Genomic DNA, 21,682 nt, shown 5'->3' with positions numbered 1-21,682 from the left:
TCACCTGGTGGACAGCAGCAGCCAAACGTCAACCTGTTGAGTGTTGCAGGAAACATATGCACCGTGTGGGCCAGATGGCAGGTTGTCAGGGGTCATAGCAGGGGAGTTGGTTTGAGTGTGTGAGCAGTGATTCGCAATTCCCGTGCACACTCTAGGCAACGCGGATCCTGCACCCGTACCTGACAGGAGGATGTTCCAGTGTCTGCGTTGGCCGAGACTATCTGTCGATCATTTTGTGTCCACTTACCACGCGCACGAGTAACGGCAGCAGGCACGAAGGAGCTGTTCTCGTGTCTATATCCTGTTGAAACAGCAAACAATGGTAGGTACCTACACTGCACCACCTACCCACCCCACTGCTGCATCAGGAGGATTGAGGATAACCTACTGATTGTAGCACCTGCCTCACGCGCCAACTGCTCCTGGTTGCCACGAGTAGAGATACTCAAACTTTGCCCCTTCACTTTGTCGCCAATGTGAGCGTGTTGCCGCCGAATTTGCAACAGAAAACAGCACATGTAGGCAGTCAGGAGTTCAGCCAACTGGCATGTGGTACATGGGCTGTGGGCCAATCCAGTCGAGAATGTTACAAAATTGGTAGTTGGCTTTGCCTCCAAAATTACCTGGTGTGAGAGCTACAGCTGCTTAGTAGGTATGCTACAGCTCGCGACTAAAACCGCGCTGCGCATGACAAAAACGGCCGTCTACATCTTCCCTGGTACAGCGAAGCAGAGCAGCCTGCTAAAGCCTCAGGGATGCAAAATTGCGCGGCCTATTAAGGACACAATTATCAATACTAGTTACCATCTGGCATCACAGAGGCAACACGCTACACGCAGTGGAATTATCATCCTGCTTGCGGGCTGGTCGGGGCTCGCGCATGGGGTCGGTAGGGGAGCCAACCCTCCTCAACACTCCGTCTAGAATACTGACAGTGAAGGCACCATACAGACATGGGTCAACTGCAATTTATTCCCAGGGAAGACTTGGTTGGTTTGTATTTCCCACCGTCGACATCACATCAGTGTTCGGAGAGCCATGGCTCATCTCTGAAGTCTCCAGGGCTGGTGCGCTAGAACCATCCGGCACCTCAGCACTAGTAGTGAGGCGCCGTCCATCTGGCATATAATCCGCTGAACGACGCGGGCACCATTTCGATAGCATGCTGCTTGTCTGTCTCCATGGAGGCAAGCCAACATCCTGCTCGCGGAAGGCGAGCGCCATTTCCTCACAAAGGAACTGGATGACACTTCGCAACTTCTGCTCTGTGCCAATAAACTCTCCCTCCATGTTGTCAACCAGTGATTGGTAGGTGGAGGTTGCATGAGCAACCTGGAACTGAGCCTGGAACTCTATGTCAACAATGAAAGATGCTTCGCCCGGCTTGCCGGGCGGGCGAATAACCAAAAAGTTGTGGCGCAGGTTGTGGAGGCAGTCCACTCCTTGTCCACCTCCAAGTGCTGTCCGGAGGCAGACCTCGTAACCGTGGTCTTCAAATACTTTTCCAAGCGCAGCAGAGGTCAAAAAACCCTCTGGCAAACACGACGCATTATCTCGGGCATCATGAACGATCTTTTGCATCTGTTCACCGCGCAGGCCAACAGTTACTGTGGATGTCGTGTGGTGGATTCGAGTTTCCGGACATGCACCGGCAGCATACACTACCACAGACCACGCACGTATTTCTGATATCACACCTGGTGCTCTGAGGGGGTGGTGCACGCCATAAGCCTCCACAACTGCTCAATGGCGAGCTTGGCTTTCGTCCTAGGAGCCGGAGAGGCCGGGGAGCTTTCATCATCAAACTGAGGGGCGAGCAACGGATATGCATCAGAGGAATCAGAGGAATTCACCATGGCCGTTTCAATTGCAGAGCTAGCAAGCTGTGCAGATTGTCCCTGTGGGGATGAGGTATCGCCCCGGACAAGGCCTACCTCCATAGCAAACTGCAGGCTCGGGTTGCGCTGAAGCTCTGCCCCACTAGTTATTCTTGGAAGTCCTGGAGAAGGAGAGCTGCTGTGTCCGAGTTTCTGCCCGGAGAAGTGGGGTACATGAAAGCCTGCATTCGGGAAGACCCCTCCTCGTGCAGAGGGTGGCTGTACTACCACTCCACCGGACAGGTAGGGCTGAATCGTTCCCGGGCCGAAGACGTTTGTTGACACCTGAAGAAATGGTGCAGCATCAGGTGAGAAACCGCAAGACCGAAGTCTGTGACAGGAACTGCTACAAAGTGACAGGGTAGTTAAGTTGTTCGCCCGTCATTGTTTCAATCCTTGTATGTACGATAATGTGTGAGGGGAGATAGTGGTCCCAGCTTGAAGTGGTTCAGCTGGGGTGCCGTTCTGCAACGGTTGAGGTCAGGAGGTATCGAGAGCATCCCGGTGCTGGAACTTAACAAATCGGAGGTTCTCTCGCCCGCAATTCACGAAGTCGTTCCGGCGCGCATTTCAAAGAAGGTTGTCCGAAAAGTACCCACTACTACTATGCACGGCTCAAGCGAAGGTAAGGCGTGCGCGCAATTGCGGCACAGCACGACACGTAGGCAGGCGGCCGCGATCTGCGCGTCGTGCCGCCTTGGGGCGACTGCGGTTTGAACCAGTCCCAGGACAATGCACGCCACAACCAGGAATTTCGGCAAAACAGCACGGGGAGATTTCCAACCTGCTGCTGATGAGTAGCCGGTGGCGTTCGATTGGAGTTGCCGAAGAGCGCGTCGCCGACTGGGACACCGAAACCGTAATATCCACGCGCGATGTCCTGCGTGGGCATATTGCTGCTGCTCGTCTGAGTCCCCGATCTGCTGCCGGAACTGCGAGGTGGGAGGGGCGACGCAGTAGGCTGATCGATGCCGGGATAGATGATGGCAGATTCGCGTCCTCGAAGGGCTCCAGGAAACATGCTCTGTCTGATTCTTGCAACGCTGACGACAGTTTTGAAGCACTATAGAGTGTCGACTACAGTGCCTCGAGGCGCTGACCACCGGTCTGCAGGGCGCCTAGGGAGCCGGGCCCGCAGTGACCTCTCAGCTGGTGATCCGAAGCGCGACTCAGTGGCCGGAAGAAGGTGGGGAGATCGGACGGAGCCCGTGCTGCATGCAACACGAAGGTCGATTTTCTCTGATCAGAACGAATACGCGTGTGCTGGGGCCGGACGACGAAGAGGTCAGGCCGGTCGACAGCTCGCCAACACGTCAGCACAGCGGTGCGGCCCTGCCTGATGCTTGGTGACGCAAACAACCGGATCACCTCGATTCACTGTCCCGTACGAGCTGTCAGAGCGACCAAAGATGCGACAATCCGTTATCCTATGCTGAAACGGCCAGGAAAGTTCTATGGCCTGTGCAATGTTTGGATTAGAGTTTAGACCTGCAATGGCATCGGACCCTTGGGCATACGGACACCGAAGGGAGACGAGTATGTGAGCGAGAGTGGCTTTCAATATGGTAACGCAGTTGCTCTAGCTACCGTAGTTGCCTTTTTGTCCGTCCGGAATCGCTTTTCAGCTTCTCTGTAGAGCATATTCACTGATTTACTGTTGTCAGGTAGGATCGATGGCAGCACCAAGAGGGGCGGTACGCGACGAGTACAGCAACGGAGATGTACGAAGAATACGATGCTGACTCGGTAGGCCGGTAGCCAGCCCGTAATATTATTATGAAGCCTAGAGGCAGGCCCAGAAAATATTCTGTAGTCCTGGAGTAGAACTACTAAAATAGTACGGTACACGTACTAGAGAGAGGGTCTCATCACCGTCTGATCAGTATTGTACTCGTAGCGCCTCTCTACCTACAGACTCTAGCGGGATACAGTGTGCTCTAGCTAGATGGTGCGACTTTTACCAGCAGGTAGCGCTACCTACGACTCCTCGTACTGTACGACTTAAATTACAAGGGCTCGTACGGATTACTTCGATCCTGAACAATTTACCTACACCGATACCGAGTAGGGTAGCTGGTAGGGTCTACGGTAGGTAGTAGGTACCAAGCTTCTATCTATCCTTCCGGCCCAGCAGGCCTCGTATAAAATAATACGTCGCAGGCTCGTTCACCCCGCCCGCCGCGCCCGGTGTACAATACATGTAGGTAGTACGTCCCGCGCGCGCGCGCGCGACGCGCGTGCAGACTGCAGACTGCACTCTGCAGCGTGCATGTACAGTATCGCTACGTGTACGCCGGCGACAAGCCCGCGCAGCCCGGGCCGGCCGATCTGTCCCTATGATAGGGCATGAACGGGAGTACTAGTACTCGTACAAAGTACCTCAACGGCCCCAGCCCGCGGGCATCGAGCTCCAGGTACCCTCTAGCTATGACCAGTAGCTATGACTTATTGTGAGTACCCTACTGTAAGCCTGCTGTAAGAGTACCCTCTGGCGTTACTTTTGTAAACTGTAAGAGTACCCTCGTACAGTACAGCTTTTAATTCGAGCAACGACAGCGCACCGCACCCGCGTACGGAATTAGGCGTACCCGGGACCTGGGTGCGGTGCTTACAGTGTTTATACCCTAGGGCCAGGTAGGGCTTCCCAGGGCATGACATCCGTACAGTAAGGCCCTATTAATTATGGTGATGTTCTTGCCCTGTTTATTATATTCCTTCACCCGCCCGTGAATTTTGTAGCCGACGCGATGCCGATGGTAGCATTCAGCTCATCATCTACAATGATCTGCTCGCCCCACAGGTCACCATGCCCTGGAGCGTCGGGGACGCCGTAAAGTGTCGTGCGGCGGATTTGCCGCCGACGATGAAGGCTGCATGGACGTGAGGTCCCATGCACGGGATCACCCGCAACAATTCCAGTCGCTGCTCGTGGTACTCACCGGATGTAACGGGGCCTGGACCGGAGTCCGGATGGGCAGCCGCGACACACAGCTGACATGGAACATGCGGGGGCCCTCGGACCCCCCCCCCCCCTTCGGTCAAAACCGCCCTTCCCTCGATGTCTTTTTTTTTCACCCTCGGGAGAAGGTGGGTCGAAAAACCCCTGCCCCACTCTTTCGAGCCGAGATTCGAGTCTCGAAGACCAGACTCCGCGAAGCAGAGACTGGCCTTGGGGGTAGGCACCCAATCACGACAGGACCCCTCTGAGTCAAGGGCTGCCGATCAAGGGTAGCGTGGGAGTTAAACCCACTAAAAATACCCGTTTATGTCCGATGTCGTGTCCCGGCGCTTACCAAGGAAGGTAAACCCTACCCGTGAGGGCGTCGCCCGTTCGAGAGAGAGAATGAGACGGAGCTAGGCCCTTCTGACGTACTAATACATCCATCCTAACGTGTGACAAGCGGAGAATATACGTGGCAATGTCGGGGAGGGCGCGGGTCCAAAGGTCGGACTAGGAGCATTGCTCCGGATAGTTCACGAGGCACGTCGTCTGGGAGCTGATGATTAAAGCCCCCGCCCAAGAGGAGGGTCGATAGCCGGGCAGAGGAGGGGGGCACACGGTGGAGCAGGCTGGTGGTGTGAGGGCCGATTGCTGCCCACAACGCATCCCTCAAGTCCTTCCAGCGCGGGCAATCAATGAGCAGGTGTTCAACGGTTTCGGAGACGGGGTGGTCGCATAGGGGGCAATGTTCCTTATGGTGGGGGGGAAGGGTGGAGATGGTGGAGAGGCGGCGGACCGTGGGGAAGGCGCCTACGCGGAGTTGCATCATGAGCGGTACTATGGCAGGGAGAAGATGCGTGGGGAGGGAGGGGCAATGCTTTCGGAGCGGGTTGGCTGCGTAGTTGTCGGCTTGGTAACGTGTCCGGCATGTTGGCTCTAGGGTTTGCCAATAAGTTTGCTCAGTAGTGTACTAGGTATCCCTGGTATCCATGTACTCGGTACACCCTTCCAATTGCTCACGTACCAGGAGGTTCCACCAGGAGGAACTGGTTCCACAGCCTCATGGTTGCGCCCTCGCACTCTAGTACCTACTACTACTCGTACTGACACTAGCTAGGTATTACTGTACCAGGAGGTTCATCCTCCTCGTACTAGCTGGTCCTAGAGAGGAGTGAGAGCTACTGTACTACTGTACTCGTATAGAAAGTACAGAGTGCAGACGTACTATACCTCTATACTCTAATCTTGCAAGCTTTGCAGGCAATTCTGCGCGTACGTACTGCGTACAATACTGTACCCACGTCACGTACACGTATAGTACATTACGTGCACAATACGTGCACCCACCGGCATAGATCCAGATCAGGAGTTTCCTGGGAATTCCTGATTCCTAGGAATCCCCAGGAATCCTCAGGATTTTTTGGGGCCAGGAATATGTGGTTTCCAGGAACCCCGAGGAATCCTGCTGTCATGTGCAGCAACCCCCGACCTCCGAACCCCAACCACACGGCACACAGCTTCATGTGCAGAACAACTCCCGAACATTTCTCCATCATTCTCATATCCTTCCCCAACGCATCCATTCGTCAGAACGGCACAGAATCGAGTTATATCGGGCGGTCTGACCGGGCGTTCTGACAACAGACCGTGCCATGCCGTCGGCCCGACCTGACGTGGATATGGCGCAACTCAGGGTCAGGAATCCACCCTGGGAATCCTCAGGAATCAGGATTCCTCCAGGAATCCTCAGGAATTGCGCGGCAGTTCCCAGGAATCTGGGATCTATGCCCACCGGCCACCTCTGTGCGAGTGCGACGTACGTGCGTACACACACACACACACCGGCCGGGCGGGATATGTATCGACATAATTAAAATAATAAATTAAACGTGTTCTCAGTTCTTCGTTGTTTTAATCACCATGGTACCTAGGTAGGTACATACCGGCCTACCACTACCCGTACTGGTACGAGTACCACGTATTCTCTGCACGCACTCAGCTAGTACCTACGGTACTCGTACAGTGCTCGATATCACGCGTACATATGATGCAAAATGTTTGTTGACTGGTACGTCATGCAGCTCGCGTAGTTGCTCAAAGCCACAGTAGTTTACGACGCAGCATGTCTGATATGTTGACCTTCAGAGCTAGGGCGGTATGAGGCATCCGACGCCTCCCCAGCCAGCAACAGCTGTGAAACAACAGCTGACTCGGTTCGAGTAGTATGTGTTATTGTGATAGATAGTCATCTCCACTGATCCCGTCTCCCGCGCAAGCCGGCCGCGAAAGGGATATTCCCTGTGCTAGGAGAGATTGGTCCGGAGTGTTGGCGGCCGGCAGGCCTTGCAGGCGAAGACCCTTCCTCGGTGACGCCCTCTGCTGATGCATGTTGTCTTGCCCAGCCGTAGTAAGCCAGGTCACTAGGCTCTCCTAGGTATTCATGGGGTCGTGATCCCCAAGTCCAAAAATGGGAACCTTCAGGATGAGGATACATTGAAGGATTAGCTTTGGAAACTGCTAGCTAGTGTGGGAGTGCCGCAGGGGGCTTCTGGAGGGTCAAATGATTTGGAGTTCCTTCCACACCTCTTGAAACAGTGTAAATCTCCAGAGAGAGAACTTCCTGTGAGGCCAAAAAGGTTCCGATGCCTTTCATTTTCGGGGAGGGCAGCATCACCTCAGCAAGCCTTTGCTCTGTCTGGGTAGGTCTCATCCATGCTTCGCTTTTTGCTGGGGTGGCCTACTCAGGGCTGGCATAATTGTCAGACATGAGGCCCTTTGGTTCACAGCAACGGAAGCATCTCTACCGTCCTTTGGCAATATGGTCATGAACTCATGAACTATCTGCTTGTATCCCCCCCCCCCCCCCCCCCCCCCTCTTTTTGCGAACCCACCACAAACGAACCCACCCACCAAGAACACGCAGGATACATGACAAACCGCAGGTGGATGGAGCCTCCCAGCTGGGCCCTGCATGCACAGACGCACATGAATCTGAACAACCCTACATGTATCGTGGACAGACAGGCCAAGGCAGACCACTTTACAAGAGTCCCGGCCGGCAAACTTTGCAATGGCGCCCTCGGCTGCTGAACAAGTCAGCGTGAATAGTGACCAGGCTGCTGCGAGGATGGAGAAGCGCAAGTGGCAGAACACAGCCCGCACCCTGAACCAGAAGGTTTCCGCCGCGGAGAAGCTGGTGACCTTGCCTCCGGAGTATCAGGGGTGAGGATGAGACCAGGCGAATGCTCGACAGCTGGACTGACTTGGGGCGGTGCCATTGTGGCTGCCGTGACTTGTCGAGGTGTGGCTTCCACCTGCAGGAACCGACCAACTAAGGCAACCCCCCTCTGCTGCGTCTTCCAGAGAACTCGGCAAGGATGCGCTCGCACTCAAAGCCGAGCTTGAGAGGGAAAGACGGCGCCTCTCAGCCCAAGGCAACAGTATCAAGGTTTGTTTTAACTGAAACTGGCTGTGCATACGTCTCACAGCGTAAACGTTCAACTGGGCCACCTCTGCGTGTCACGTTCACGGGGACCAACCAACCTGGTGATTGGCTCAAGCACCTCTCACCTGCACAAACCCGTCTTCAGGATATGGTAGCTGGGGCGAGAATCAAAGCCGAGAGCTGCCGTCCAGACAGTGCAAGCATTGCCATCCTGGCCTCGGCCCTTGAGGACGTGGAATGCGGTATTGCAAACATGAAAGATGACATGAGGGAAGAATACAATTTGCTCATGGATCAGGTAAGTGCGCTGCCCAGCGCATGCCAACCTCCTCGAGGGGACTGAGGCAGCACGGAGGAACTGTGCGATTGCGGTGCCGGTTTTTCTGCTGCTGCTGTGGGGGCTGAAGTAGCGGCGGCGCCACATGTTGCGTTCAGGGGAAGCCCAGTCGGACAAGGGGGGGACAGAGCAATGATTGTTGTGGAAGATCCACCTCTCCTGTGGTCTGAGAACGGTGCCAGTGCAGTCATCTCAGGAGCCTTGACGCTAGAAGCTGCTGGATCCTGCCACGCAGGAGGTTGTATTGTCCAGGGAGGTGGAGGCGTTTTGCGAACGGCTCTCTGCCCCAGCGTGGAATGATGAACCACAGCTGCCGCGTAGGCATGAACCGCAACTACCAGACAAATCAGGACACAGGTGAACCCCCAACCCCTGTTGCAAGCTCCGCTGCCCCAGCCCAGCCGCACAGCCGTGTTTGTGATGTGGTCACCGGCCCACTGCTTGCCCGGTGGTGCGCAGCCACGCCATTGATCAAACCGTGCGTTTTCGGTAAATGTAGACACGGTGCTAACCCAACCACCCTTCCCCCAGGGTTGCACAGCCATCTGGAAATGGAACTCTGTTGCCTGAAGTGGTGGCATTTGAGGAGTTCCGGGCAGAATTTGGGGACACGGGAAATTGGCACGAAGAAGAGCACAAGGAGTTCATGCGCATCCTTCGGGCATGCAAATATGACTACGGAGACGCTGTCATGGTATGGCGGGCAGTGTGTCTAGCTAGAGCCAAAGATAGTTGCTGATCTCATTTTACCTCCACCCAAGAGACAGCACCCATGCGGTCAACTGCGCATTAGATTGGGCTTGCAAGAGTGGACTTGTGACAGCAGGGCCAACAACTGCTTGCGTCAGGTGTGCTGTGAGAGGATCTTGACCGGCTTTGAGCGCGAAGATATTATCGCTCATGCTCGCTGGCATCAGGAGTACGTAGACCTCGAGATTAGAAAGAAGCTGGCACTGGCGGTACGTTGCCGTGTGCCTACGCACCTCTGCATATTCCTGTTGTTATGCAGGGCACGAAAAGGCAACGGCAGTCTCGTTTCTGACGGCTGCCGTGCGTTGCACTGCAGGAGTGGAAGGAACGGCGCGCCATGCAGAGGGAGGCTGCCAAGTCAGCGGCTCTGGCAACCACAGGATCCCAACGGGTGATTTCCTCTAACACGTACATGTGAATGCTCTCGCCGGCACCCGTCAGATGAGCATATTGTTGCTTGAATCGCAAGTCGGCGTTGCCTGCCACGCCTGACAGGTTCACAACGCGAGGTCAGAAGCTGAGGAGCGAGAATGGCGTGCGAAGCAGAAGGAGGCCTTGGAGGAGTGGCGCCGGAAGAAAGAGTACGACAGCCGGATCATGCGCTGGAGTCTTGCAGATTTCTTTTCATTTGCTCACAGGGACAGGAGAGTTACTGAAAGGGATGTTTGCCCACAGGGAAGATGCCCAGAGGCTGGTAGAGATTGAGCGGCAAAAGGAGAACGAACAGCGCCGCGCAAAGGCAAAGCAGATGGAGCTGCAGCTCCAGAACAAGGTGGGCGCTGAAGCGAACTGCCCTGTGACCCGACAGACCCATGAGGCAGACCTGATTGCTCCATGCAGTCGTTGTGCTTATGCGGACTTGGTCTTTTCCGCTCTGCGGCGCTCTGACACCGTGCCCCGTAATTACCATTGTCCACGCTACCCAACGAAATTTCCTGTGATCTCACTGCGCTTGCACCGGTCTCCCTTGCTCCGGATAGGCTCTCCTCGAGGAATATTACATCGTGAAAAACATGGAGCGCGAGTCACAGCAGGAGGAGGAGACCTCCATGAAGTCTCGGCCGCGAAGTGCTCCGATAATGACGAAAGAGCAGCAGCTCCGCATCCAAGAACGTGAAAGGTGTGAGCCCCACAGCTCACTTCCTACCCGCTCACTCCCAAAGGCTAGCTGCACGTAAATGAGTACCTGTGTTGGCACAGTTCTGCGCCTGACCGGCGGATATATGCATTTTTTTCTTGAATAGTGCCTCTGCTTGATGCACGCTTCAGGCAGCTACAGCTGAAGCGGGCCAAGCGTCTGCAAGCCAAAGAGGCGGCCCAGGAAGCTGCGGAGAGGAAACAGAGAGAAACCCGAGAGCGCCTTGCCCCGAAGGTATAGACGTGATCACCCTGCATCACCCAAGACGGCTTTGATGGCTCAGAGCCTGGAACGACCAATCAGTGCATCATATTCCGAGCACACGCTCTCAACGTCTGGAGTGGGTGTGGCCTCAGGTTGACAGAGATGTCGGGAGATTGCTCAGCGGCACGACAGCTACACGCCAGCGTCAAATTGCTATTGCGGATGACCGCGCGCACGGAATTCGGCACCAGGAGCCGGGATTCATTCGGAACGTCCAGAAACTGTGCGTGCCCCGCTACATACTTGCGATTCCTGAGATGCTCCGGGTTTCCCTGTCCAGTCTTTCCGATTGTGAGATCAGAGTGAGGGATGCTCCTGCGGGACATAATGCGGATTTGCAGAGTCATTTGCTGACCATGGGACAGATTGTTGCAAAGCCCTCAACGTGGCTCGAGCACGTTGCTGGGGACCAGGGTAGACGTGCTGACAGAGACATTCATGTCCCCGCATTCCTGTGCTGCACCCACCGTGCCGCTGCAGAGGGATTCCGAATTACATGCGTAGGTGATCATCTCTGCAAGTGTACACGTCAAGGACAGCGTGATTGTGCTCAGAGTGGCTGTGCTGTAAACGGCATGATGGGATTCCAGACAAGGGTGATGCTCGAGCACACCTCGGCATGTGCTACGCATGAATGGACCTGCCCTGTTGCATCCAATACGCGCCATGGCTCCACCTGTCTTTGGTCCGCTTTGGCTCCAAAGGTCTTCCCTAGAAATTGTGAGGAATGGTGCAGAGGCACTCAGGGGCTGAAGACTAGCAAGTGTAAACATTGTTCAGGAGTTCCGCAGCCACTGTGGCATGTGGTAGACTGGCCAGCATCCCCCGACATACCTTGCCTTTCCTCATCGAACGATTGGGCCATTGGTAGTCCCTGCACACCATCTCGGCAGCTGCTGTACAGTTGAGCGGCGCTGGATGGATCCTCCATTCCTATAAATGTCCAGAGAGTAGACTGAATTGCCTACCTGTGCTGCGTCAGTCAATTCGATTCATTTGCAGCGTGACCACAAGAGCCTACAGTAGCGAGCAGCCCAGACGGTGCCCAAGCCACGGAGAATCCAGTGCTGATAGCTCCCGGCCCTCTCCATGTACCCCACTGGCCAGAGAGAGAAAGAGAGACACGGAAGAACCTTATGGGATTATTCTGTCCAAGTCCTGGTCGCCTCCCGGACTTGAAACTTACCACCAATTAGTGGAACACGTTGTCCACCAAGACAGGTCAAGCCATCTCCAGAGCTAATGGAACCCGCAAAAGCCTGTCTTGAGGGCTTACAGCTACAGATGCTTGCCACCCCTGCAAGCTCGGGTGCCCCCCCCCCCCCCCCCCCCTGGCGGGGCCCCGAAGCATGACGGGCGTGAGCGGCGTTCACTTCTACTGCACTTGCCGTGATTCATCTGCATTGGAAGCCGAGAAGGAACATGGCCCAACCACCCAGATACTGCAAAGCCTCTTCCCGCGTGGTTGACGTCATCAAGGTTCCCCTGGCTCTGTCCATGGACACACTATGACACAACGTCTTGCAGAGACTAGCATTCGATTCTCAGGTAGTCGGCTTTACAGGCCTGTGTTTCATGCTTGTGGCACCGCCCCCCCCCCCCCCCCCCCCCGGCCGGTCCCTCAAACTCTTGGATTCTCCGCCGGCATCAAGCCTTTCCAGCCAGTTTGAGCAATGGAGCCTTGACGGCTAGGTGCAGCCATCGAGCCCTGGCGATTGAAGCTATGTACGGCAGACTGTGCGGCTGCGGTTTGCGCCAGCGCAGCCTTCTTCACGGCAGCTTGGGCTGCAAACAGCTTGTCAATCTTCTCTTGAGATGCGGCCTGCAAATCCAGAATGTGCCGCACGCACAAATCGCCATATCCGTTACCATATCTATGGCATGAAGCTTTGAGATGCAATCCGTGTATGGAGCCCTGCAGTATGGAGCGATTCGAGAGCAGACATACAGTGCTGCAGGAGTGATCCAAGCTTTCAGGCAAATGGCGATCAGTGCCCAACGGCAGCTTGCGTCACCTTCTTTGCCACCGTTGCTGGACTGTCTGGGGAAGACTGGTTGGCATCACATTCATCCTCCGCAAGCTTGAAAGCCTCGTGCACGGACCCGGCCAGTAGCGACTTGGCATCTGTGAACTTGCTCTGTGACAAATCGTTGGCGAGAGAGAGCGCGCGCTTAGTGCCCCACAGACCGTCAAGAATCACGGGGTGCTACAAGAATGCTTGCACAGTAACCAGAATGTGAGAGAGAGCAAGCGGTGAACAGCTCGTTGCGATATCATGAATGGTCAATCACTAGGGCAGACAAGGTTCCAGAGATTGGGGAGGAGCAGAGCAGCAACTAATGCAACGTGGGACTGTACAGACATGAACCGAGGAGGGGGAAGGGGGGGGGGGGGGAATTCATAATTTGCGGCGGACCGACAGTTCCTGGGTACAGCTACCGGACCGCTGATGGCAGGGCCAAGGAGGTGATTGGGACTGCAGAGCGGGGCAGAGAGGGCGGGGGTGCTGGTGCCAAACACGTGACGGTGAGGCAGGCAGGTGCCATGCACGCCGGTACGTGGGACGGCAGCGAGGGGAGCGCGTGCGCCTTGTTATCGAGTCTCGCTGGAAGTCAGGGGGGATCAGCTGGTCGAGTGGTAGGGACCGTGCAGAACAGTGAACAAGATGAGAGCCCGGCTGGGGTTGGAGAGGAGGAAAGCATTTGTGGTGTCCAGCCACTGGCTGGAACAGACGTCTACAGTGGGCACCCGTCACGTCTAGTGGCCAGTCCACGGCTGCTAAGTACACGACTATTATATACTGTAGCGCTGTGAATATGGGGACATGCTGGGCACATACGCTGACAAGCGGCGTAGACAGAAACTTGCACGAGACAGAGGAACGTAAGGGACAGACTACTCCGTGAAGATTGCACGCAGGGAGCGATCATGTCCTGAAGCTGCACGCAGCGCTACTGTGTCATGTGGATGGCAGCTGCCTTATGGTAGTGAGCTGGGCTGAGTGACTCAAGACTGCATGCTGCTGCTGCTGCTGCTGTACTGATCGCACAAAAGGGGGCCCTCAGGACTCACCTCATTTGCATCGCCTGGTGAAACATTGCCTGGCAACTGTTTGCTTGCTTTGACCGCCCTTTCCATGCTGGCACTGTTTGAACCTTCCAACGCAATCCGGATTGGCTTCAGTCTGCATGACAGCTTGGCAAATGCCTGTCCCCCAGCGTACGCAGGACGATTCATGATCAGTGGGTGCAACTGCGGAAACTCAGATACGTGTGGGTTGCGACAGAAATTTACTGCACGTGCCGAGAAGAGTGCACATCTCCGCAGGTGCTGCGACTCGTGGATCAGGCAGAGCTAGAGCATGAATGAATGAATGTATGACTAACCAAGGAAAGATGGAGAGAATGAAACATCGAATGCAAAAACACATCCTGTGCTGCAGTGCCTGAAGTACGGCCTACGATCATTGTGAACTAGACCACCGAGTTCCCGCAGGCGTATTTACGCACGGCGCATATTGCAGGGTACCGCCGGCCACACAGCAGCTGGTCATTCGTGCAAGCGGTGGATCGTGGGGTTTTGATTCGTGCACAACGTTTGATCCCGGCTCTGACTAAATGCTTGCGACGAATTTAGGGTGTTGTAGAGTTGTAGAGACGTCTGCCATGTGCCACATGAGAGCAGGGTTGGAGCGATGGTATGTGGGCCAGCAGTACGTCGCTTGGCTCATGCATGGGACGTGCAGTTCTGTTTTTTTCCCCTAGAATATCAGTTTCGTGGCAGTGACTGAGCGTGAAAACGAGTCAGAGAGTGCAAATCAATGCACCGTCAACACGCCCCCCCCCCGGTCTCCCACTGACGGAATTGAAAGCTCCAGAGGCCGCGTACTAAGCTGTGCAGCAGGAGATCAGCCCTTCACTGCCACTGCATGCACAGTTTGAATTGCTATATACACTGCTGCAGCTGCAAGCTGATCAGAGTAATAATTCGTAGGGAGAACGCTGATCGACACTCCGAGACACGTCTGCATGTGATCAGCAACGTGTTCTCTGTCTATGCTGCAATATTGCAGCATTAAGGCCGCGCACCGTCTGTTCCATACAGAGAGGAGCTAGGCAGTGTTCTACTCAGGAATTAACAGGAGCAAATCTGCAGCTGTGCGTTGCGGGTGGCATGCACCCCGTCAGTCCTACCCAGGACACCTGCGCCGCATGCGGGTGATCATGCAGCAACGTGAAGAGCCGGCTGCAAGTTACATATGAAGGGAGCTGTCACCTGTCGCTTCAGAGCAGTACGAAGTGCTTTCCCAGATCTTTCAAGAGCGGGACGGCGTCCTGGTTTGATCCCGTCAGACAGCTCCTTCTCATTCAATCGCAGGCCACCATGACCAGCTTGGGCTCCTGCAGCTGCCGGGTAACCGGCTGGGTGACAAGTTGTACCTAGGAATGCGATATACGAGCGAAGCAAGCGGAGCCGCCTTGCCTTCTGAGCCTGAGGCGTCTTGGCCGAGACCATGATTTTAGTGCTGCGTGTAATGAACTGCTCTGGCGGCCGCTAACGTCACACTACGATCTGGCAATTAAGGTAGGTGTGCTATGCACAGACCAGCACCTGCCCTAACGAGGACGTAGCCAAACTTGAACTCCCCCCCAGCCCAGTAATAAGTGTGTGAACTCCCCTTGCTGATGCAAAACTAGTAGCAGAGTGCAGCTGTACGGTACCAGCAGCATCGGTGGCTGCAGCCTCTAGTGGTTCTGGTACTATACAGTACTGTAGTACTCGAGGGCTAACTAGACTCCAGCGAGCATCAGCTGAAGGCTGCAAGGGAATCACGCAAATGGGTCGTGGATGAAGCCGAGAGAATACAAGGAAGTCCAGGGCGTCCCAAAATCGTCGAGCTGCATAGTGAAAACGGACCCTAGTAGGTACCCTACCCTACTTTTTTAAAAACATAGAAACAGGGACGTACACCCGGGGTGTAGGCAGGTCGGGCGTGCGGGGAAGGGGACCTACGGGCCCCGCTACAGGGCACTGGGCAGCTAGGTAGGGTACCCGGATACGGGGCAGGGTATAGCTGTACAATACCGACTTGGCTGTAATCAACCTTTCACTTGGGGTAATGGGAGTTTTATGGGACGCCCAGACATGTTTGTAGGTACCTACCTAGGTACCCTACCCCCTACGAGTATCGCTATAGGTAGGGCCTACAGTACAAGCGCGTGATCATGCATGCGGCGGATGGGCGCCTACGTGGCAAACCAATTGTACAATACTCGTACAGTGTACAATGTACATACGGACCGGAAAATGAAACGTACCGCAATGGCCGGGAAATGGGGTTTTAGAGGCAAAAACACATCGGACGAAAAGAAATGAATTTGTGCCTACCCCTGGCACTTCAATCCTTGCCCACCGTTAATCCGGTACGTTTTCATTTTTCCAGTGCGTACACCAGCGCCGTGATTGTAGCACTTTTCTTTCGTCCCCGGGGGTGAAAAAAAGCACTGTTTTTTCGTCCGCTCCACCTGCCCCCACTGAAGAACCACACACTTTCCCCTGCAGTCTTTGACTGCAAACTGTGCATATTAGTATGTGCTCCGTTGATTGCGCTTTCTGTTCTCGATGCAGATAGAAATAGACCACTTCGTTACGTTGCCATGCATTTTAGCACAACTGCTTACTACTACTTTCTTGCATTCACAGTGCTTACTGCTTTCTTGCATTCATAGTGCTTCCTGCTTGCCTGCAACATGCACAATTCACACATGATACATGATTCAATGGGTCGATGATGTTCGCAGGCTATGAGTGTAACATGCAGTGTCCCCGGTAGGCCGGTTGCTGCCACTGATTGCAAAGTTTGCATAGGGATTGATCTATGTGCACAGTCAGTTTAGCTAGCACAGAACATAGTAATTATGCGTCTGCATGGCATGTGCTCATTTGTGTAATGTGAACTAGTTGTCGTTACTTGTTACTACCATACCAAGTGCATGTAGCATATGCTGTTTTATCCCACGCCACTGTTAGCCATTCCTGATCTGGCGTCATGAGCTTTGTCGGCCTTCAACACAGGTGATTCATTCGTGTGCTGTGTGTGTGACTCTCGATACTGTGTTCATGGAAATTATGCGTCGGGTGTCACGTCATGAAGTAGCTGTTGTTACTACCACACCAAGTGCATGCAACGTATATTGTTTTGCCTCTTGGATTGCATACTATTCGACCAATGGCCTCCGACACAAATCAAATGTCGTTTTTGTCCCATATGCCATGCAGCAGGTGGACGGCCTACTACGGCGCCATGTAAAATGGCAGATTCAATAAAAACCCCGCCTTGCGGCCGTTGCACGACACATCTTGTCATGCAGTACAACGAGTGTCTCTCATGTTGTAAAGTGCACCACGGCTTTCAAGGAATGGTGTTATTAATCTGCATGCTTTGCGGCAATGACGTGACTGTACATCCCCACCGCCAAAGCAATTCATGGCTTGAACATATTCACGGATCTCATTGAATTGTTATTGAAGACGTGTTGCAGGTTGCCTTGAATGCATACTTTGCTTTGTTCGCACTTTTCTTTGCACTTTTGTTTGCTCGCGCAGTGTACACAGATATGTATACCGCTTTGCATTCTTGCATTTTGAACATATACAGGCGATTAGCAACACTCTGAAGACCACAACAAACGCAAATGATACATCTATTTAGGTCGTGCAGTCAACACCTACTAGTCATCTGCAGCTTGTTCTCATCATAGCAATAACCTATCTCTGTTATTAGACGTGACACTTTTTTGTGCCGGCTCATCAGTAAAGCAGCCTGTCGTGCAACAAAATGAATATGTTCAGATCCCAAGCTGTTCAATGTTACAACCGCCCACCATTCCCATCTTTCTACCACTAGTAGCTTGTTTCTAGTCATGTGACATAGTACTACGCACCTGTACCTACCACTGAAGCTGTCCCACTTGTCTTTCTCATGAGTGAACTGTAATATGGCTGATATACCAATTTGGTCCTTACCTAATCCGACATATCTTTTTTCGATCTTGTCGTCATGGGGAACGCCATGCTTGCGCAACTAAGGGCGCTTTGCTCGTCCAGGGGCACCTGTCGACCATTGCAGATGCGCTGTTAAGTGTCGACTCTGCACAGGTCTGCTCGCTATGCAGCGCATGTGCCACCACACTTGCCAGGTCTCTCCCACCACCAACCCTATAATTACTAGCCATGCAAACGAGCGTTCTTCGAATTCGTGCTTACCTCCAATGCCTGCCATTCGATTGTGGCGACTCCTCAGGTCTTTTCCTTCGCTTGCGCGTCAGAGGTCAGCATTTGGTGCAACCAAACAGGCGTGGGTGAGGTCTTGTCACCACACATCCCTCTGGACGCGCACGCCGCCTTCTAGCGTCCCAATTTCCACGTACCTCGTATCTTATAATCCTCTATTTCCATATCTCACCATTTTGCAACACCAATGTTTACAATGTTGCCAATCTGCCTGAGCATCTGAGCCAGTGTATATAGCCACCTGGATATTCCCCAAAACGTACCGTCATCACAATTAATCCACGCAATGAAATGCTACATTGGCGAGGCATCATGGCTCGCAACTCGCATGTCTCCCACTTCCCACCCACCCTGGGACAGTATAAAAAGGCGAAACACGAGAAGGGTGGTGGTTGGGGTGGGACGGCCCCCTGGTGACCCTGAAAATGGTAAGGATGTAAGGGGACAAGAGGGCCAACTGGCCGTGAGGTGCAAACGAGACCCTAGTTACCCTAAGAGTGTAAGGATGTGTTAAGCTTAAGATTATGGGGGGGGCACTAATGGTTCCCAAGGCTACGTCCTAAAAAATCAAGAAGCGCTGGTACGAGTACGTGGTCGTACGTGTAACACAGTCCTCGTACTATACTGCAGCTGCCGCGAGAGCGCGGCACGCATGCATGAAAGGATGTAGATAAAGATAATGGGTTTAGGGTTTAACCCTTTAACCCTAAACCCATGAATTAGCATCTTCTAATCAGAAGATAACACCAGCCCTACGTACGTACTTCCTTTAGATTAGACCTTTTTCGAGCTTTAAGTTATTAGACCTTACGTTATGTAATCAATCGGGCACTTCCTTTACACCCACGAAATCTGTTCGTATTATCCGCGGAGTCAGCGGAGTACTCGTACAGTATAATAACCTATTATACACGCTCGCCAAAGAATTGATCTCGCATACACGGAGCTTGTACAGTACACAACACAACATCCTCGGTCCACCCCCCCCCCCCCACACACACACACACACGCTCTCGTCGCCGATGCTACGTCGGCGGCACCCCAACGGCCCCGCCGATGGGCCCCTCTGTCGCCCCTGGTGGCGACGGCCTTGACTATCCACGGAATTGACGGAATCTCCACGGACTTAACGTCCTATCGAATGAGCCTACGCCCAAACGGGTAGGGTTGGCCTTGGGTCCGGTTCCGGGACCGGGCCTTCGGCACATGTGCCGGGGCTTTATGCGGGGGCTTTGCCCCCGGCCGCCTAAACGGGTCTTTTTAGTGGGTTAAACTCCCACACTACCGTAGGTAGCGGTTTCGGCCGCCGGTGCCTACAGCCAGCTCCGGGGTCCGCCGGATGCTCCATAACGGGTGCCGAAAGGCATGGCCAGGGGTTTTTTGACCTTCCTCCCCGGGGGGGGGGGGGGGGGGGGGGAAGCATCCCGGGACATACCCGGCGATACCCTAGGTGGGGTTATACCCCTATGGTACCTACCCTACATTTTCGTCACGAGCACCCTACGAGTACGAGTACTGACTGACATCTCGGATTCACTTGGTTCACTCCTGCTTTTTCGTCTGAGTTCGACATCCGTTTGATTTTCGGAAAATTCTGTCTCAGTTCTACAAATTCTACGCTGTCCGGGCACCGTGGACATTTGTGATTTGAAAACCGCACGACATGGTTGGAATCCGCCCGAAGCAGTTGGAATACAAAATAATTACAGAATATTATAATGTACATACTACTATATTATTGGTACAGACAGGGGGAGGGGGAGGGGGGGAAGGGAGGGCCTGTGAGGCTTCCGACTGCGAGGCGTCCTCGCCGCTCGCGGCTCGCGGCTGGCCTTGCCCCGCCTCACCTCGCCTTGCCTCGCCTCGCCTCGCCTCGCCTCGAAAACTAGTCGTCTAGGCCGGCCGTCACGGTTACGGTTGCGGCCTTCCCGTTGCGGTTACGGTTGCGGTTGCGGTTCGCGGTTCCGGTGATGTGCTCGGATGCGTTTCCCGGAAAGACACAGAGAGAGAGAGAGAGAGAGAGAGAGAGAGAGCCTGGCGTTTCCCGGGAATATATACCAGTGCCCTACCTCACCCTTCCCGGCCCCGGCCGGCCGGCCGGCAGGATCCTGACTGCCGGCCAGTGGCCGGCCCACCCATATGTCATCCGGACTCGGACTACTGTATTCGTATCCCAGGACTGTACATGCTATCACGGGCTATTCCTGGGACTCTATCGTTTCCGTATCTATTCCTTGTATATTCCACGAGTTCCTTACATTCTAGCCGTACGGTACAATTTCGCGTACTTTCCTTAAGTACGTACTCTGACTACCCGGCTCCACATGTAAGGAGCGGTTTTGGGTTGAGGTATTTCACTGTTCTGTAGCTTCCGCTGTTTCGCTTGAAGTCCGTTTATTGTTCGGAAAATTCCGGGCAGCTTCTACGAATTATACGGTATCAGTGCACCCCGGAAATTTGATGAGCAGAAACGGCACGTAATGCATAGAATCAGCACGAATGTCATGGAATTATATGTATATTACATACTAATAATGTACTATTATGTAGGGTACTGCCGTACTATCATTATATTATTGGGGGAGGGGCCCGAGGGGGAGGTTGGCTGGGGGAGGGGCCCGACGGGGAGGTTGGCAGGTTGCCGACTCCGAGGGGTTTCCCCTCGCGCCCTCGCGGCTCGCGGCTCGCCTCGCCTCGCGCCTCGCCTCGCGATCCTCGCCAGGGTGTATAAGGGTTTCACAGGGGCCGTCACGGTTACGGGTGCGGCTGCCGATGCGGTTACGGTTGCGGTTGCGGTTCGCGGTTCCGGTTATGTGGTAAGATGCGTTTCCCGGAAACAGAGAGAGAGACAGCCTGGCGTTTCCCGGAAATATATACCAGTACAATACCTACCGCACCCTTCCCCCCGCCGGCAGGATCCTGACTGCCGGCCAGTGCCCACCCATGTCATCCTGACTCGGACTATCCCCCCTGACTCGGACTATCGTGTTATTACGGGCTATTCTATGGTTTCTATGGATTCTATGGTTTCCGGATACATTCCCTGTATATTCCAGGGTTTCCTTAAATTCTAGCTGTACTGTACACTTTCGCGTCTCCTTAAGTACGTACCCAGCTGACTACCCGGCTCCACATGTAAGGAGCGGTTTTGGGTTGAGGTATTGACAGCGGAATCTCTAGAGTCGTTTATGTAAGCCAAGCTAGGAATCGTCCTGGACATACACCGTGTAATAGTTACCCTAATCTACCCTACCCTACCCTATCATATGAGCAGGACGAGCAGGATGCTCGGCAGCTGCTACGGGTACAGTACTAGTACTCGTACTAGAGTACTGCCTACAGACAGGCCGGCCTATGTGCCATATATATAGAGAGAGAGAGAGACTGCTTACACCTGTAAGTGGATTGTAAGGACATCAGAGACAAAGTCCCACTTATAGCCCCCGCGGAAGCCGCGTAAATTTTTTTTATTATTGTTATAACCAGTGACAAGTACTGAACCCTAACTTACCCCCTGACTACCCTGGTTTTCTGTCCAATGCTCGGTACTCATGTTGCGGGCAGGGCTGGCGTACAGTGCCACGGGGTGGATTATTACTAGCCGGGTGTTTCCGATATCGCGAACCGGTTGGGCTG

The 21,682-nt window shown here is 54.1% G+C and overlaps 3 protein-coding genes across 3 annotated transcripts; 1 reads left to right on the top strand and 2 right to left on the bottom strand.

The window, feature by feature from the left end:
• Nucleotides 1-628: 628 nt before the first annotated feature.
• LOC142358385 (uncharacterized) lies at nt 629-3,383 on the bottom strand. The gene is made up of 4 exons (XM_075409792.1): nt 2,662-3,383; nt 1,935-2,162; nt 1,698-1,805; nt 629-1,581 (listed from the first exon to the last, which is right to left on the bottom strand). The coding sequence occupies exons 1-4, from the start codon at nt 2,896-2,898 to the stop codon at nt 970-972; spliced, it is 1,185 nt and encodes a 394-aa protein (XP_075265907.1). The 5' UTR covers nt 2,899-3,383; the 3' UTR covers nt 629-969.
• Nucleotides 3,384-7,749: 4,366 nt separating this feature from the next.
• On the top strand, nt 7,750-11,374 carry LOC142358387 (uncharacterized). The gene is made up of 13 exons (XM_075409794.1): nt 7,750-8,040; nt 8,182-8,266; nt 8,409-8,561; nt 8,836-8,957; nt 9,132-9,294; nt 9,449-9,559; nt 9,667-9,741; nt 9,846-9,931; nt 10,026-10,122; nt 10,331-10,470; nt 10,620-10,722; nt 10,845-10,975; nt 11,233-11,374. Exons 1-13 carry the CDS (start codon nt 7,889-7,891, stop codon nt 11,258-11,260), a joined length of 1,446 nt encoding a protein of 481 aa, XP_075265909.1. The 5' UTR covers nt 7,750-7,888; the 3' UTR covers nt 11,261-11,374.
• Nucleotides 11,375-12,372: 998 nt separating this feature from the next.
• Nucleotides 12,373-13,903, bottom strand: LOC142358388 (uncharacterized). Its single transcript, XM_075409795.1, has 3 exons — nt 13,826-13,903; nt 12,768-12,890; nt 12,373-12,574 (listed from the first exon to the last, which is right to left on the bottom strand). The coding sequence occupies exons 1-3, from the start codon at nt 13,889-13,891 to the stop codon at nt 12,374-12,376; spliced, it is 390 nt and encodes a 129-aa protein (XP_075265910.1). The 5' UTR covers nt 13,892-13,903; the 3' UTR covers nt 12,373.
• Nucleotides 13,904-21,682: the final 7,779 nt, after the last annotated feature.

This window comes from Convolutriloba macropyga, unplaced genomic scaffold (assembly GCF_964194025.1).
Source record: "Convolutriloba macropyga unplaced genomic scaffold, txConMacr16.3 SCAFFOLD_2258, whole genome shotgun sequence".
NCBI classification, from domain to species: domain Eukaryota; kingdom Metazoa; phylum Xenacoelomorpha; order Acoela; family Convolutidae; genus Convolutriloba; species Convolutriloba macropyga.
This window is presented reverse-complemented; position numbering and strand designations above follow the sequence as displayed.